This window comes from Fundulus heteroclitus, chromosome 14, assembly GCF_011125445.2.
Source record: "Fundulus heteroclitus isolate FHET01 chromosome 14, MU-UCD_Fhet_4.1, whole genome shotgun sequence".
NCBI classification, from domain to species: Eukaryota; Metazoa; Chordata; class Actinopteri; order Cyprinodontiformes; family Fundulidae; genus Fundulus; species Fundulus heteroclitus.
In genome coordinates this window covers 15951231-15964980 of record NC_046374.1, presented here as the reverse complement: position 1 = coordinate 15964980, position 13750 = coordinate 15951231, and the positions used below count along the sequence as shown (strand labels likewise).

General features: G+C 41.2%; 1 protein-coding gene across 1 annotated transcript in view; it reads left to right on the top strand.

Moving 5' to 3' along the window:
* Positions 1-1469: 1469 nt before the first annotated feature.
* The window catches only part of LOC118556524 (arf-GAP with Rho-GAP domain, ANK repeat and PH domain-containing protein 2-like), a gene marked incomplete at its 3' end in the record, with an annotated part of 79998 nt that continues 67717 nt past the window's right edge, over positions 1470-13750 (top strand). The window contains 2 exon segments of the mRNA XM_036146387.1: positions 1470-1739; positions 7867-8735. Of these exon segments, the coding sequence (XP_036002280.1) occupies positions 7924-8735 (812 nt within the window).

The following is a 13750-nucleotide window of genomic DNA, read 5'->3' as shown; positions in this document are numbered from 1 at the left end:
GAGCAGGGACAAAACGAAGAACACAGAAGAAAGAAAAGAGAAGCTTGCGTATTGTCCAACGACACAAAGAGAGCAGAGGAGTAAAACGTGTTGGTGTTAAAACCACAATACGTTGAATAGTATCTGAAACACAACCGTGCTGCTTTCAGTTTTCTCAGCTGATTCAGGCTTCCGATTTCTCAATAAATCTAACCTGAGTTGTGTGATTTTGACCATTTTTGATTTCTCTGTTGAAACAAGCTTTTTTCTATAGCAATTTCCTGATAAATAGTGCGTTCTGTTGTCTTTCCCATTTTGAAGAGTGGCTAGCGGGGCCGGCCAAAGGCCTTAGTGCAAGCGGCTGCTTAGTCCTTGAAGGCCACCAGAGGCCCTCCAAAAGTAAATTAAACAATATATGTTTTTGCCTTCATAATGATCTCTACATGATCATACTGACAAAAACATGCATTTTAATGAAAGAATTGTGCTTTTTTTTTTTTTTTTTTTTTTTTTTTTACAATATATATATTTGATTATGTAGAGTTCATGTAGGTCTTGGGGGCCCGCTAGTGGCAACATGAGCTTCTCGCTGCGCAATGCACATCCATGCTGGCGAAGCACAGGTGGAAGACACGTAGGCAAGACAATGCTATAAAAAAGGACTTATCCTTCAGAGGCAGAGGAAAGAAAGAGGAAGAAGAGAAAAAAGCCAAGATAAAAGTATGATTGTATGTGTTGGGAATGTGTATCAAAGATATTTGTGTCACTGTTATTAGATAATTAGCTTGCTAGTGACCTTTAATGTTCCAGTTAAACAGCCAAACATGCATGCTAATATTCTTTTAGTTGTGTAAAACTGAGCTTTATCCTTAATTAAGTTGGCCCTATATATGTTTGCTGTCTTAGCCTTGAAACAAAGTGTTGGCTAACAACAATTGCAATAACAATAATTAAAACACCACCATGTTTGACACTTGCTAGCAGAGCCATATTATTGGCAGAAATACCCCCTCCCCCCCATAAAAAAATAATTAAAATGCAAATTATAAAAAAAAAAAAAAAAAAAAAAAAAAAAAAAAAAAAACAAATCTCGCTTAGGGCCCTGTTGAGGCTTGGGCCGGCCCTGGTGCCTCGCCTAGCCTATAATATGAAATACAAGCAATGACAATTTTCAGTGTGAGAAATAAAAGATGGATTTAGTTCAGATGTTTTACACATCCAACAATAAACGTGTAGGGTCTACATCGGAAATAGCTGTATTTTAACTGATAATAATTTTTTATAGCTCTACTGAATCAAAATAACACATAAGGCTTCAGCGAAACGTGTAGACAGCCGCATTCCTGCCCGCGCTGAATCCGTATCCTGGAGCATCAGGATCAAGCAGGGGCACGCCAGCATACCCAGGAAAACTTTACGCATTCCTCCACAATGTGCACAACGACAGAGAGCTCATGATTTTCTTTAATAACACCGTGTCCTTGTGTCTGTGTTGCGTCGGAAACACACGCTCTTGACAGCTTGACAGCTCAAAACACGACAGGCATTTTTTTCTCTCTTCTTATGTATTATTAGAAGTTAAGGGGGAGCAGTTCCCTGGTGGGCGTGGCGCTCATTTTTTACCCAACGGCGGAAACAGCCGAGTGACTTTATAACGCTCGGCTGAAATTCACAGCGGCGTTATTAGAAAAAAGACGCGAGGGAAGTAAAGGTGTGCGGATTAAAATGCCGGAAGTTTCCCTCCTGTCTCGAGGCTGCAGGTAAGCTCTACGAACCCCGCACACAAACGTCCACGACTGTTGCGCTTTTTATTCCTCCCCCTAACCGAATAAACATCGGGCTTAATACGCCACCTGAATTAGGAAACATTTATTTTTCTTACGTACGCGTCAAAATCGAAGCAGAGTACAAATTATGAACCAGAGTGCGTTATATTTTTTACTTATTTATTTTCGGTGACACTTACGTACTATTTCTGATGTAAACCCGTTTATTCCTAAGTGAAAACGCAGCTCTGCGCCGCCACATGTGCGGTGCGAAATACAAGGAAAAACAAACACACAGACAACAACAAAAAAAATAAAATACTTCCATTAAAGAACGTGAGCGCACATCCAGATCTACCAATACTATTAATCATCACTTCAACTGGAGTTTTAAGCAGAATGAAATATCAGGAACATCATGTTGAGAAGTTTTCAGTGTTTCAGCGCGCCTGAGCTTGTTGGTGAAGCATACACTCTCAAACAAGGAAGAGGGCACAACTTGGACTTTGTTCAAAGGGATGCACAGAAAGTAGCCTATTGTGGCGTTTTTTTTTTTGTTGGTGTGCATGCATGGGCGTGCATAGCCTACTGTGTGACTCATTAGGCAGTGATTGAACCGTACAGCAGTATCTTACAGTAAGGGGGGTAAAACATGCATAGCTGCTGCCCAATGGGCAGAACGTACACTCACACCTCTAGGGTTTCTAAAACTTTCTTCTTCTTTGTCACTGTTTTAATGTTTCAGATCCCCAAACAGAGTTTGAAGCCATAAAAGGGGTTGGCGGAGTACATACAGAACGTACATTTTAAATTATGCTTTTTAAAAAAACAAAATGGAATCAAGTCTGTTCTTGTGTGGAAAAAGCTACTCCTCCGCTTTGTAAAGCCACAAATTCCCTGCGATGAACCCATTTATTTGAAGGTCATGCTTCAGTTTTGCTAGTCGCACCGGCCCTGAATTTTGCTTCTCACAAGAATCAAGAATTCCGACCCGTCTGACAGCATGTAGTAAATATAGACAGCGAATGCATCCCAAATGTTCTAATCATAGCTCCTGTTCCTTGACCTTTCATAAGGTCAGCAGTAAAAACTCTATTATGGGGAAGAAAGAAGCTTCGGACTGCTGTGCCGATTTTTGGACAGCCTTTAACTCGTACGTCGGTACGCGACGGAAGACGATGCGAGTCAAATACGGGCCTACATCCATCCGAAAAAGAACTACAAAGTGCGTGGTCTCTTCTCGCTGGACATTCTCGTTAATTTCCATGAGGTGAACTGTGCTTATACGTCATGTCACACAAAGGATTGGAGCGACGTCGTGAATGTCCTTTGCTAAAGGAGCTATGATCATAAGCATAAAGGCTCCTTTCCCTACTCCCTTCCTTACTGATTGCAGTATTCGGACAGCACTTATGGCGAACGCTGACACACTTCCGCTCTGGCTGAAGAGTCCTTAAAAACTCTACCCTTTCGGATGCAGCCATAGACTTGGACTTTGCTGTTGAGCAGCACATTCACAATGTCCATTCGTTGCAAGGCGTCGAGTAAAAACAGGAGACAAAACAATATAAATTGTCAGGAATGTAGCAGTAACTAAATAGACATTTTATATGTACAGAAAAGTTAGGACAGACAATCTAAATTGTGCTAATATTTGTAGCAGCAGGTTGCACTGCAACAGTGGATGGACCGTATGTTAATGCAGAGTTCACAGTGACCATGTAAAGGGATTGTTCGTGGGTAGGGAGCGATTATTGGGAGATCAGCAGGCTTATGCTGTGTGGAATGAAGCTGTTGTGGATTCTGGTTGTTCGGCATTTGAAGCTGTTGCACTTCTTGCCAGAGGGCAGTCAGGGTGAACAGTCCATCATGGTAGTGGGAGGGGTCTTTTATGGTTGTCCAAGCCCTGGTCAGGCAGCGTCTGCGAGCAGTGTCATGGATGGAGGGAAGTGTTGTCCTGGTGATTCTTTCCGCTGTCCTTAACACATTTCCAGGCTGAGGCATTACAGGCCCCTGACCAGACAGGGATGCAGTCAATGCGCTCTCTATTGTCCATCTGTAGAAAGGTTTCAGGGTGAGAGGGAAGGAGGGAGGTTTGCTCTTCTCATCCGACACTGCTGTGCTCTCTTCACAAGAGCAGAGGTGTGGAGTCACCAAGTCGAAGTGTCTCTGATCTGCACCCACAGGGATTTTAATGCTGCTGGGTCGATGTAGCGTTGCTGATGAGGACGGGTGAATGACTTGGCAGATTTTTTTTATTTTAATTTTTTTTCCCCTGAAGTCAGCGACTTCATAGCTTCCCATAGCCTACTTCAGCTTGGCTTCCTGAAGCAGGCAATATGCTCTCAAAATAAGCAAGAGATAAATCAAGAAACGGATGAGAAACAAAGTAATTGAAATTTACCGATCTGGAGGGTTAAAAGGTCATTTCTAAGTCACTAAAAACCACTAAAAGCACATCTTCAGGCCTCACTTGCCTCAGTTAAGTTCAGTTTTCATTAAGGGTGGAATGGTAGTCAAACATCTCGGTTCTGTACATTTTCATTGTATTTCAAACGAGGGAAAAATGTATGAGCATTTTGTTTTGACGGACTAGACATTTTTTTTTTTTGTCAGAAAATAAGATCAATACACAACAGTAAAACCCTATTCTACAACAGCAGACGTTAACAGTAAGTGTCGAGCCCAAATTCAGAATTACACACACTAGTTTCGTCCGTTCAGTGAACTACTCGTTAAAGCAACCAAAAGCAACGCGACATATATTGTCTTGGGGAAAGAAAATTGGGTGCGGTACATCTAACATGGTAGCGTGACGACAAAAATATCAGATAAAGTCAGTCCAGCCGTGAGTTTGCAGCACAACCAGCCATGGCTGGGTTGTGCTGCAGAACGCTGATCTAAAACGCACAAGTTTACTTCTGAATCCCTGCAAAAATTTAAATAAATAAAGATTTTGGAGTGACCTAGTCCAAGTCTGGGCTTGAATGCGACTGACATGCTGTGGTGTGACCTTAAGCAGGCTAGTCATGCAAAAATCTTCCAATGTGGCAGAATGAAAACAATTCTGCTAAGATGACTGGTTGAAACGTTTCCCCGCAGTGATGTAAATCCCTCATAGCGAGTTATCGCAAACGCTTGATGGCAGTCGTTTCAGCCAAGAGGTTTAGGGAGCCATTACTTGTTCAGAGAGGACCAGGTTGGTTGGAGTAGATAAAAAAAAAAAAAGTCATTAAAAAAACTTTTTCCCATTGGCTCTGGATGTTTTTGTCCATCGAAATATGTTTGAGCTCTGAAACATTTAATGATGATGACACTTAGACTTCATTAACATTCAACTGCACAGTCGCAATGTATATTTGAGCGAAATTTCATTGCAAGCCTCTGAGTGAAAACGGAACACAAAAGAGAAACGATAAAGCTTTTCGTCAGCTGTCAGCAATGTAGCAGCGAGCCAAAACAAAGGAGAAAATTTTATTTGTAAAGACAACTTATGTATAAGACAGTATGAATAGTGCAAGTACATGTAGAAGCAGGATGCAGTGCATCGAGGGATGGGCCATACGATGGTGCAGATAAGTACATCAGTGTATCAAATATTGTGACATTTGTCAGGCAAAAAATAGAAGAAATCGTTTTTTTTGTGCAGTACAGTAGCTTGCTTTATGGAAGCAGCCACATAAATCCTGTTGGGTGTTTTTTTTTTTTTTTTTAAGTTGCATATTCCATTTCTGCTAACCATGTCTTCATACCCGCAGTGTGTGCAAATCTAGCTGATGAAGTTCTCTTTTTCTCCCTCTCTGCATTTGATCTGTGGGTTTGAGTGCAAGTGAGCGTAGCTGCAGATAAAAAAGCCTTCTGCCTGATCTTTATTAATGTTTGTGGTTTGTTGTGGTATGCTGTGTGTAGGTGGCTGTGTAAAGTGCTAAGAAAGAGGGCTTGGTGTGTTCCCTCGCTGTGAACGCTGCTGCAACACCAGGCTGGACCCAACGCCTATAAGAGTTGAATCCAGCTTATTAGGACTCATGCAGTCGCTCGAAGCTCTTATTGCGCCTGCGTCTGTGATGGTAATATGCTTTTAAGATGGGGGACGCGCGTCCCTTGCCGTCATAAATTAACTGGAAGCCGGTTTCTGTTGACTGAGACCTTTAAAGTGAACCCATGCACGCCTGAAGATCGTTTCTTGAAAGCAGAAGTACGGCTTCGGGTCCTCTGTGAGCGTCAGCGCTGTAGCCTAAAAGAGAAGTGGACGCTTTATTAGGCCGGTGTTTATACATCTTCCTGCGAGTTTCAAGTGTATGTGTGTAAAAGCCAGATAATGACACTTCTGCTCTACTGTTGTTTTGGATTTTTTTTTTTTTTAAGTTTACGGTGTTAAAGGTCACAACAAAGAAGGAAGAAAAAAAAAAAAAACCTTGGCCCTTGATTCCGACGAGGTTCAAGTTTTGATGTCGGCTGCCGTTTCATCAGAGCTGTTGCTATTTCCTGCTGCTTTCCTCCAGAGGTGTTGTAAATTTAGGCCTGGTTTGCTTACCATACTTTACTCTGACTTGGCTTTATTTATCACGGTTGCATAATACTGAACATGACTTGAAAATATGGATATCTGGTAAGAGAAAAACACACAAAAAAACTGAGCTATAGCAAAAAAAAAAAAACTGGGGAAAAAAATAAAAAAAACAGTTTACCCTGTGTCTATGACATACTCAACTGTGGTGGGAGTTGGTGATGTTCTGACCCTTTTTCTTGTGACAGCTTCTTCAAGTTTAACCCAAGTGTGAAACTAACTTTGACACTCCATAAAACCCTATAAAAAGATTTGAGATGTAGCATGTTTTTTAAAGCTTTGGTTTGCCCGAATACAACTTGAGAAGGCGAGAAGCAAGAACTGAGACATTCTGTTCTTTTCCTAAAAGTTTGACGAGGCAAATGGGATTTTTCTCTCAGTATGATAGCCTTACGTAATCATGCCACGTTCCTTTTTGCATAACATGATCTTCTTGTCTTCATTGCAAACCTACCAAATTTAACTGAAAAAACAAAACTAAAATAAAAATGAACCGCTTATTATGGGTGCCCGGTGGCACATCTACTGATGTGCCCCTGGGCAAGACACTTAAGCCCAAGTTGCCTACCGGTCTGTGTATGGGCGTTGGTGTGATTGTGTGAATATGGCTATAGGGTGAAGTGCTGTTTGTGGTCTGTAGCACTAAAAAAGCATTATAGAAATGAGGCCCATTTACCATTTCAGTTTTATAGCTGTGTGAACATTTTAAGGGTTTTTGACAATTGTTAAAACCATGGTATATCAACAGCCCTAACAAATAATTTATTGCGTGAACTTCTAGGTGAATTACATTGTCTGTTTTACCAGATATCCAGACGACTAGTCTTTTTTTTTTTGTCTCCCTAAATGCAAAATGAAATAAAAGATGTTGAGGAAGGTATTTTTATTTTTTTTTGGTAAAACCTACATATTGCCCACCTTGCCTTAGGTTTTCAAAGAGATGCAAAGGTTTACAAAACCGATTTAAGGGTGAAAGCTCAAAAGGATGAAATTGTATAACCTGGAAAACCAGCTTAATAATGTGTCTATACATTCTGCACATTATCAATTGTACAAGCGAAGACAGTTTTAATAATTCTTAATTGATCCAGAATTCATGGAACTAAAGAGTTTAGTTGATTTTTAGCAGGGGACAATTGCGTACACAGCTTTGGGAAAGAATATTTTTTTAAGTCTATTTGTAATTGATTTAATGTTCCTGTATCGTTTTTCTGATGGAAATGGGACAAGCAGAGCATGTGATCTTTGGCTATATGTCTGTCTGGCACTCATGACGCTCGCCTGACGTTAATCTGTTGTGATACATCTACAGTGAAATGTACTATTAAATGTCCCATTAAATAATAAAATATCGCTTTTCATTGATGAAATCAAATACTGAAATGTTACTCTCATAATGACACTGCTGCATAGGAGCGCTCCCACTTTTAGGGAACCTTCTCTTTGTAGTAACTCCAGCTTTGTTTTCATTTAAAAAAAAAAAAAAGGATGCAGCAAAAAGTTTTTGTTTCGCCCATCTGTTAATGTTTCCTTTTTTTTTTTTTGTCTCCACAGTGTGAAGATGGTCTCCTCCATGTCTTATTAAAGCACCAGATGCGGGACTAGAGCACCATGTTGGAGCTTCCAGAGCCCAGATACGATATCGAGGAGTGGCTGTCAACCCTCCGCTTGTCGCAGTACATCTCTTTTTTCCAGGAGGCCGGTTATGAGTTTGTGGAAGACTGCAGGGGACTCACAGATGAGCGACTCCTGGAACTTCAAGTGGTGCCCACCGGCCACCGTAAACGCATCCTTCGGAGCTTGGAGGCACTAGGGTTGAAGCACCAGGGTGGAGAGAAGGGCGAGAGTGAGCAGAAGGTTCAGCAGAGCGGTGGAGATCAAAGGAAGCCACCGCTGTACCCCAGACATGTCTTCCTCAAGGACAGAATCAGGGGGGAGTCCTATCAGCACAACCAAACGAAGGAGAATAAGGAGTATAATTTGGAAGGTAGTCAGAGTTTGCCTGCAGGAGCAGGACTCGGACCAGACCCTGAGGACTTTACAGACTGTCGACGTGCCGTTCCACCTGTGCCGGCTCCACGTGACCTCCAACTCGTGCAGACGTCCGTGTCCTCCCGTACCTGTGTTCCTACCTCCACGCTGTTGAGCAGCAGCGACGAATCTCTCTCCACCTCAGAAATACCCTCCGATTGGGAAGTTTCTTCAGAAGAGCCGTGTCATTCCAGCTATGACTCCGTGTCCTCTGCTACCGATATCCTTCTACCGGTGCTACTTGAAGACCAAGAGGATTTTGATGTTGAAATGGTCGAAAACTCGATTTACGAGGCGCAGCCAGAAGGGCCTCGACTCACCCGCTCCTACCGATTAAGGCACCGACCTGTTCCAGAGATCCCCATTGAAACTGCTCCGCCACCTATAGACAGGTAAGGCTTTTTAACTTGAATTGCTTTAACATACAATTCAGTTATAAGGCTGAAATGGCTTAATCCTCTTTCTATAGACTTACTGTAGCAGTTAGTCACACCCCTCACATGAATTTTCTAAAATGTGTTTGAGTATCTCAGTGTATATATTTTCTCAGTAGGGTTAAAAAAAAACATTACAACTGCAGCATTAATTAGTTTAGTGTCGTCTAGATAGCATTCCTGTCTATTTGGCAGAACTCCCCATGGTTCTATCAGGCCAGATAAGAAATCCCACCCATTGTAAAAATTTATTTAATAATGAAATGTGCACAGATGCATTAATCTGCTGTAACCCAGCTCAGAAAGTGTTGCCCCTCCCCCACATGTTTTTGTGAAGTTGCGTACTGAAGTTATGAAAAACATGCTGTGTGTGCTTTAAAGGTATACTATGCAACCGGGGTTGATTTTCCAGCGAGGCTCCCCCCAGAGGGCGAAAGTAAAAGTGCGCTGTCATAAATATGCTCAGCTGTTCTTGTTTCTCCGTCAAGCCAGGCGCGGTTGTTTTGAGCTTAGCAGACAGGCAAACACAACGAATACAAAAGTTGAAAAAACGGCAGTACAAACAATGACTAACACAGTGAAAGTATGAACATGCACACAGAGAGAGAGAAACCATTCCAATGCAGTGTTTCCCCTAGGAATTTGGGACGACCTGCGGAGCCGGGGGGGGGGGGGGGGAGACAAACTTTGCACCGCTGAGCGTGAGGGAAACCCTACAATGTTACTTACAATCGCATCAGCAGAAACGCGAGGTCCGAGTCAGCCTGGCAGCCTTTTTTTTCTTTTAGCTCTCGCCATTCTGAAAAAGCTTGCCCGATGTTCACCCGTGTACGACTCCTCTCTCTGTCCAGAGCCCTTTTCCTCTTTCTTGCCTGCTCCAACATGGGCTTTCGCTGTTTTCTCGCTGGTTCCGCCATGATAACTGCACAAATATCACCACTGCGCTACCAACGAGCACACCTTTCACTGCGGGCGTGTAGCAGTTCTCGCCGTAAAGCAAGACCGACTCTCGCGATGCACACGAGACTACTGAGCCTGTGATTGCGGGCCGACTGCTCCTGCAATTGCAAGTGCGGTATTTCCCCCACAGACCACCAGGGCAGCCGAGAAAACCTTAGTTCAACCTGAAATGACTCATTTAATCATCCAAAACGGTATGGAACATATTAATTAACTGAAAAATGTTGCATAGTATGCCTTTAATAGTGTGGAACTAAAAGAGCGCCACCTATCAGTAACGCTGTTTTAAAATTAAGCTACGAGTAACATGTCTGTAAGCTACAGGCAAGCCGTTTGGGACCATCATTTATTATTACCATCATTTATAAACCCAATCCTGATAAGAATTTGGGATCCTGACAATCCCTTTTTTAAAGGTATACTATGCAACCGGGGTTGATTTTCCAGCGAGGCTCCCCCCAGAGGGCGAAAGTAAAAGTGCACTGTCGTAAATATGCTCAGCTGTTCTGGATTCTCCGTCAAGCCAGGCGCGGTTGTTTTGAGCTTAGCAGACAGGCGAACGCAACGAAAAGTGGAAAAAACGGCAGTACAAACAATGACTAACACAGTGAAGGTATGAACATCAAGCTTCCCGCAGCGCTATCTTGGCGAGGCGGCCGGCCGCGCCCGCCGCCGCCGCCGCCGCCGCCGCCGCCGCCGCCTCGCCAGTTTTATTGTTATTATTATTATTATTATTATTATTATTATTATTATTTTTTTTTTTATGTTGGCGAGACGCTACCGCCTCGCCAAGCCGCAGCCGCCATCGCCGCCTCGCCGCGGTAGCGTCTCGCCAACATAAAAAAAAAAAATAAATAAATAATAATAATAATAATAATGATAACAATAATAATAAAACTCGATATGCTTGCATGTTTATTTGACGTTAACATGCGGTTCTTTGTTGTTGCTTTCGCGCGTGCATATAGTGAATGGTAGGGCAAAAACACAGTTCTCACCGTAAAGCGAGACTTCTGTGTGTGCGGGCCGTAAGCTCTTGCAATTGCAAGTGCGGTATTTCCCCCACAGACCCCCAGGGCGGCCGAGAAAACCTTTTTTCGACCTGAAATGACTCATTTAATCATCCAAAACGGTATGGAACACATTAATTAACTGAAAAATGTTGCATAGTATGCCTTTGTGTGCAATCGCCAAAAACATGGTATTTGGGAAAGAACTGTTTTGCCAGTGTTTGTTCCTTAAGAGCATTAACGTATGCTCAAAATATGATTGAATGCAATTACTGTGTAATTTTCTAGCAGCATAGTTACAGTACCAAACCTCACATTAGTAGGGCGATGGCCTATCAGGCCTAAAAATAAAACGTAACCGTTATCAGTTAGATTCCCGGACCACAAAACTAACCAGTGCTTTTTATCGTCAATGCAATACATAAAACATAGTGATAAGATGTTCAAGACCCTATCTCAATCCCTATTGGCTACCTGAGGGAATGGCTCAGGTAAAATAGGCTTAACCAGCTTGTGTTGCTCTCTAAAGATCAGATCAAGCAGAAAGATGCAATATTCTGTAAAACTGAAATTTGAAAAATGCTGTTGCATTTCCTGTAGGGTTGTTTTTATTTTTGCTTTGGTCTCTGCAAACCTATAATAAAAAAAATGTATCAAAAAGACAATATGTATAAAACTTTTATCAGAATTTTAATAGCTGGTATGAAATTTTAGCAGCAGTAGGAGTAGTTGTTGTTGTATTTGTCTTTTTAAATAAAAGCGTTTTCTGTCATGCATAGTATGCTAGGCATTCTTGTTTTTAATTTATGCCCCAGTATATAAAAAAATCTTTGAAATTTTTATATTTTTACCCAGGCTCATCTTCACATTACAACTTTGATAATGACTTACGGCCAGAGAACTCAGATTTAGCCCGTCATTTAAGCACCTCAAAACGGCATTGTGTGCAGCTGTGAGCAGACTGAAACCACAATGACTTTTCCTGCTGCTGACCACTCAAAAGCAGCAGTTGCACTGCGTGTGAACCAGGAGCAATGTGTCAGACTCTAGAGGCCTCCGTTGGTAATTTAGATTTTAAAGTTTTATAATGGTACAGCAAGAAAACGACTGGTTGATTTGCATGTATTGTCATGAACGCTGTTAATGTCGGTAATGATGACGGCATAGCTTAGTAGGCATCAGCTGGTTATTGGTGTCAGAACACACTACAGGCTAGAAGTTTGAAAGCCAAGCCAGTGCAGGCAAACATTTAAAACAAATTCAAGTTTGTGTTTATATTCTCTCTCTTTAAAGAAATTGTCAAGTCTTCTAGGATTTGGGATGCAGTTTCTTCATCAGACTTAGACACCATAATCCTGAATCTAGCTTTAGGTATACATTGATCCAAGCAGACAAAAAAAAAAAAAAAAAAAAAAAAAAAAAAAAAAAAAAAAATAATAAATATATATATATATATATATATATATATACTTGTAGTAAAAATGTATTTTATAACTTGAATCTTTGCATAAAGATCTTGTAAATTTGGTTGAAAGCTTACCAGTGGAGTACTTTTTGTACATCAATTTTAAGAAGTGATAAATACAAAGCCTCTAAACCTTTCTATACTTTCTGTTGTACTTTTAACACCCCCATTCAGGTGTTTGGTTATTTCCAACCATGACAACAACAATCAGTCATGGTGTGGAAACCACAGTAACGCTACAGGGGTAGGTCTGTAAAGTAGCAAACCTCAGCATTGGTACATCTGTGTTACCTTAGAAAAATCAGAATAACAAAAGATAGATAGTAGAAGTCTTCCCAAGATGGGAAGGGTTTTATTCTGTATTTTTGCCAAGGTCTATGCATAAAAAAACAAAACAAAAAATAGATGGTTTAGATGAATTGATAGATGTGCGTTTCTACATATTTAAAAAGCAGTATGTGTTTTCAGATGTAGGAATAAGTACTGTGTAAAAAACTGTGAAACTATAGTATTTATTTCTTTTACTGCCGTCTCTTTCCAGCTTGGCTTTACAAATAACCGCCCCCGAAAAAACACTGGAACATGTGTGGCCATTAGCAAAGCCAGAGATGGCATGCCAATGCATACACCTCAAATGAATGGTGGTCATAGTGGTAGAAATTGGAGTTTTTTTTTTTGCTGCTACAGGCCAAGGATACCTTGCAGTCTAGATGTTAGACAAACATTTGAAGGTCAAGTTTGGTCATTGTAAAAGGAAAGCCAAGTGCATTAGGAAATCGGCAACAAAATCAAGTGTAGAACAGCTGAGAGTAACAAAAGAAATTGTCAGTTTTCTTTGTGTTTGTCTTTCTTTGGTTGTTTATGATTCAACATGCAGTTTTTCCAAAATGCAAAGCTATTGTTACAAACCAATGTGTGAAACTGTATTTGCCCCCCTGCAAGATTTCTTATTTTTTTGTAACAGTTATATGTTTCAGCTCATCAAAGTTTAAAGGGGATGTAACTTAACCTGATTTTTTCAGTTCTTCCTTTTCATAATGAAATTATTCCGTTGTAGGCTATATAAAGTGGAACTGTAATTGTTTGGTCTGAACCCTTTTTTACCCCTGTTCTGAGGTGCATCTGAGAGCAACTAATTTTGGCTCCGTCTCTTTAAATCTAAAGGAGGCCCTTCAAATCAGCCCTCCTCCAGGTCACTGAGCAGTCCAATCCATCCCAATTGGCCATCTTTGTGGTGTGCTGGAGGCCGTTGTAACGAACAACCGAACATTTTGACTTTTGAAGATGAGTTTGTAGATAATGGCCTCCTTCAGCTTGGACTAAAAAATTTCGGATTTGAGAAATTGGTAAGCCTGGAGTCCATAACCTTGTTTAGGAGCTCCACAACAAATAGTCTGATGTACCTGTTAAAAAACAACAACTATTAGAGAACAGAGAAAACTGAACGAATTACAAAACATGACCCAAACAGAATATAACGACATCCACACACGACCTGGACAGACTATTTTCTAACCTTCTGCATTTCTATAGATGCC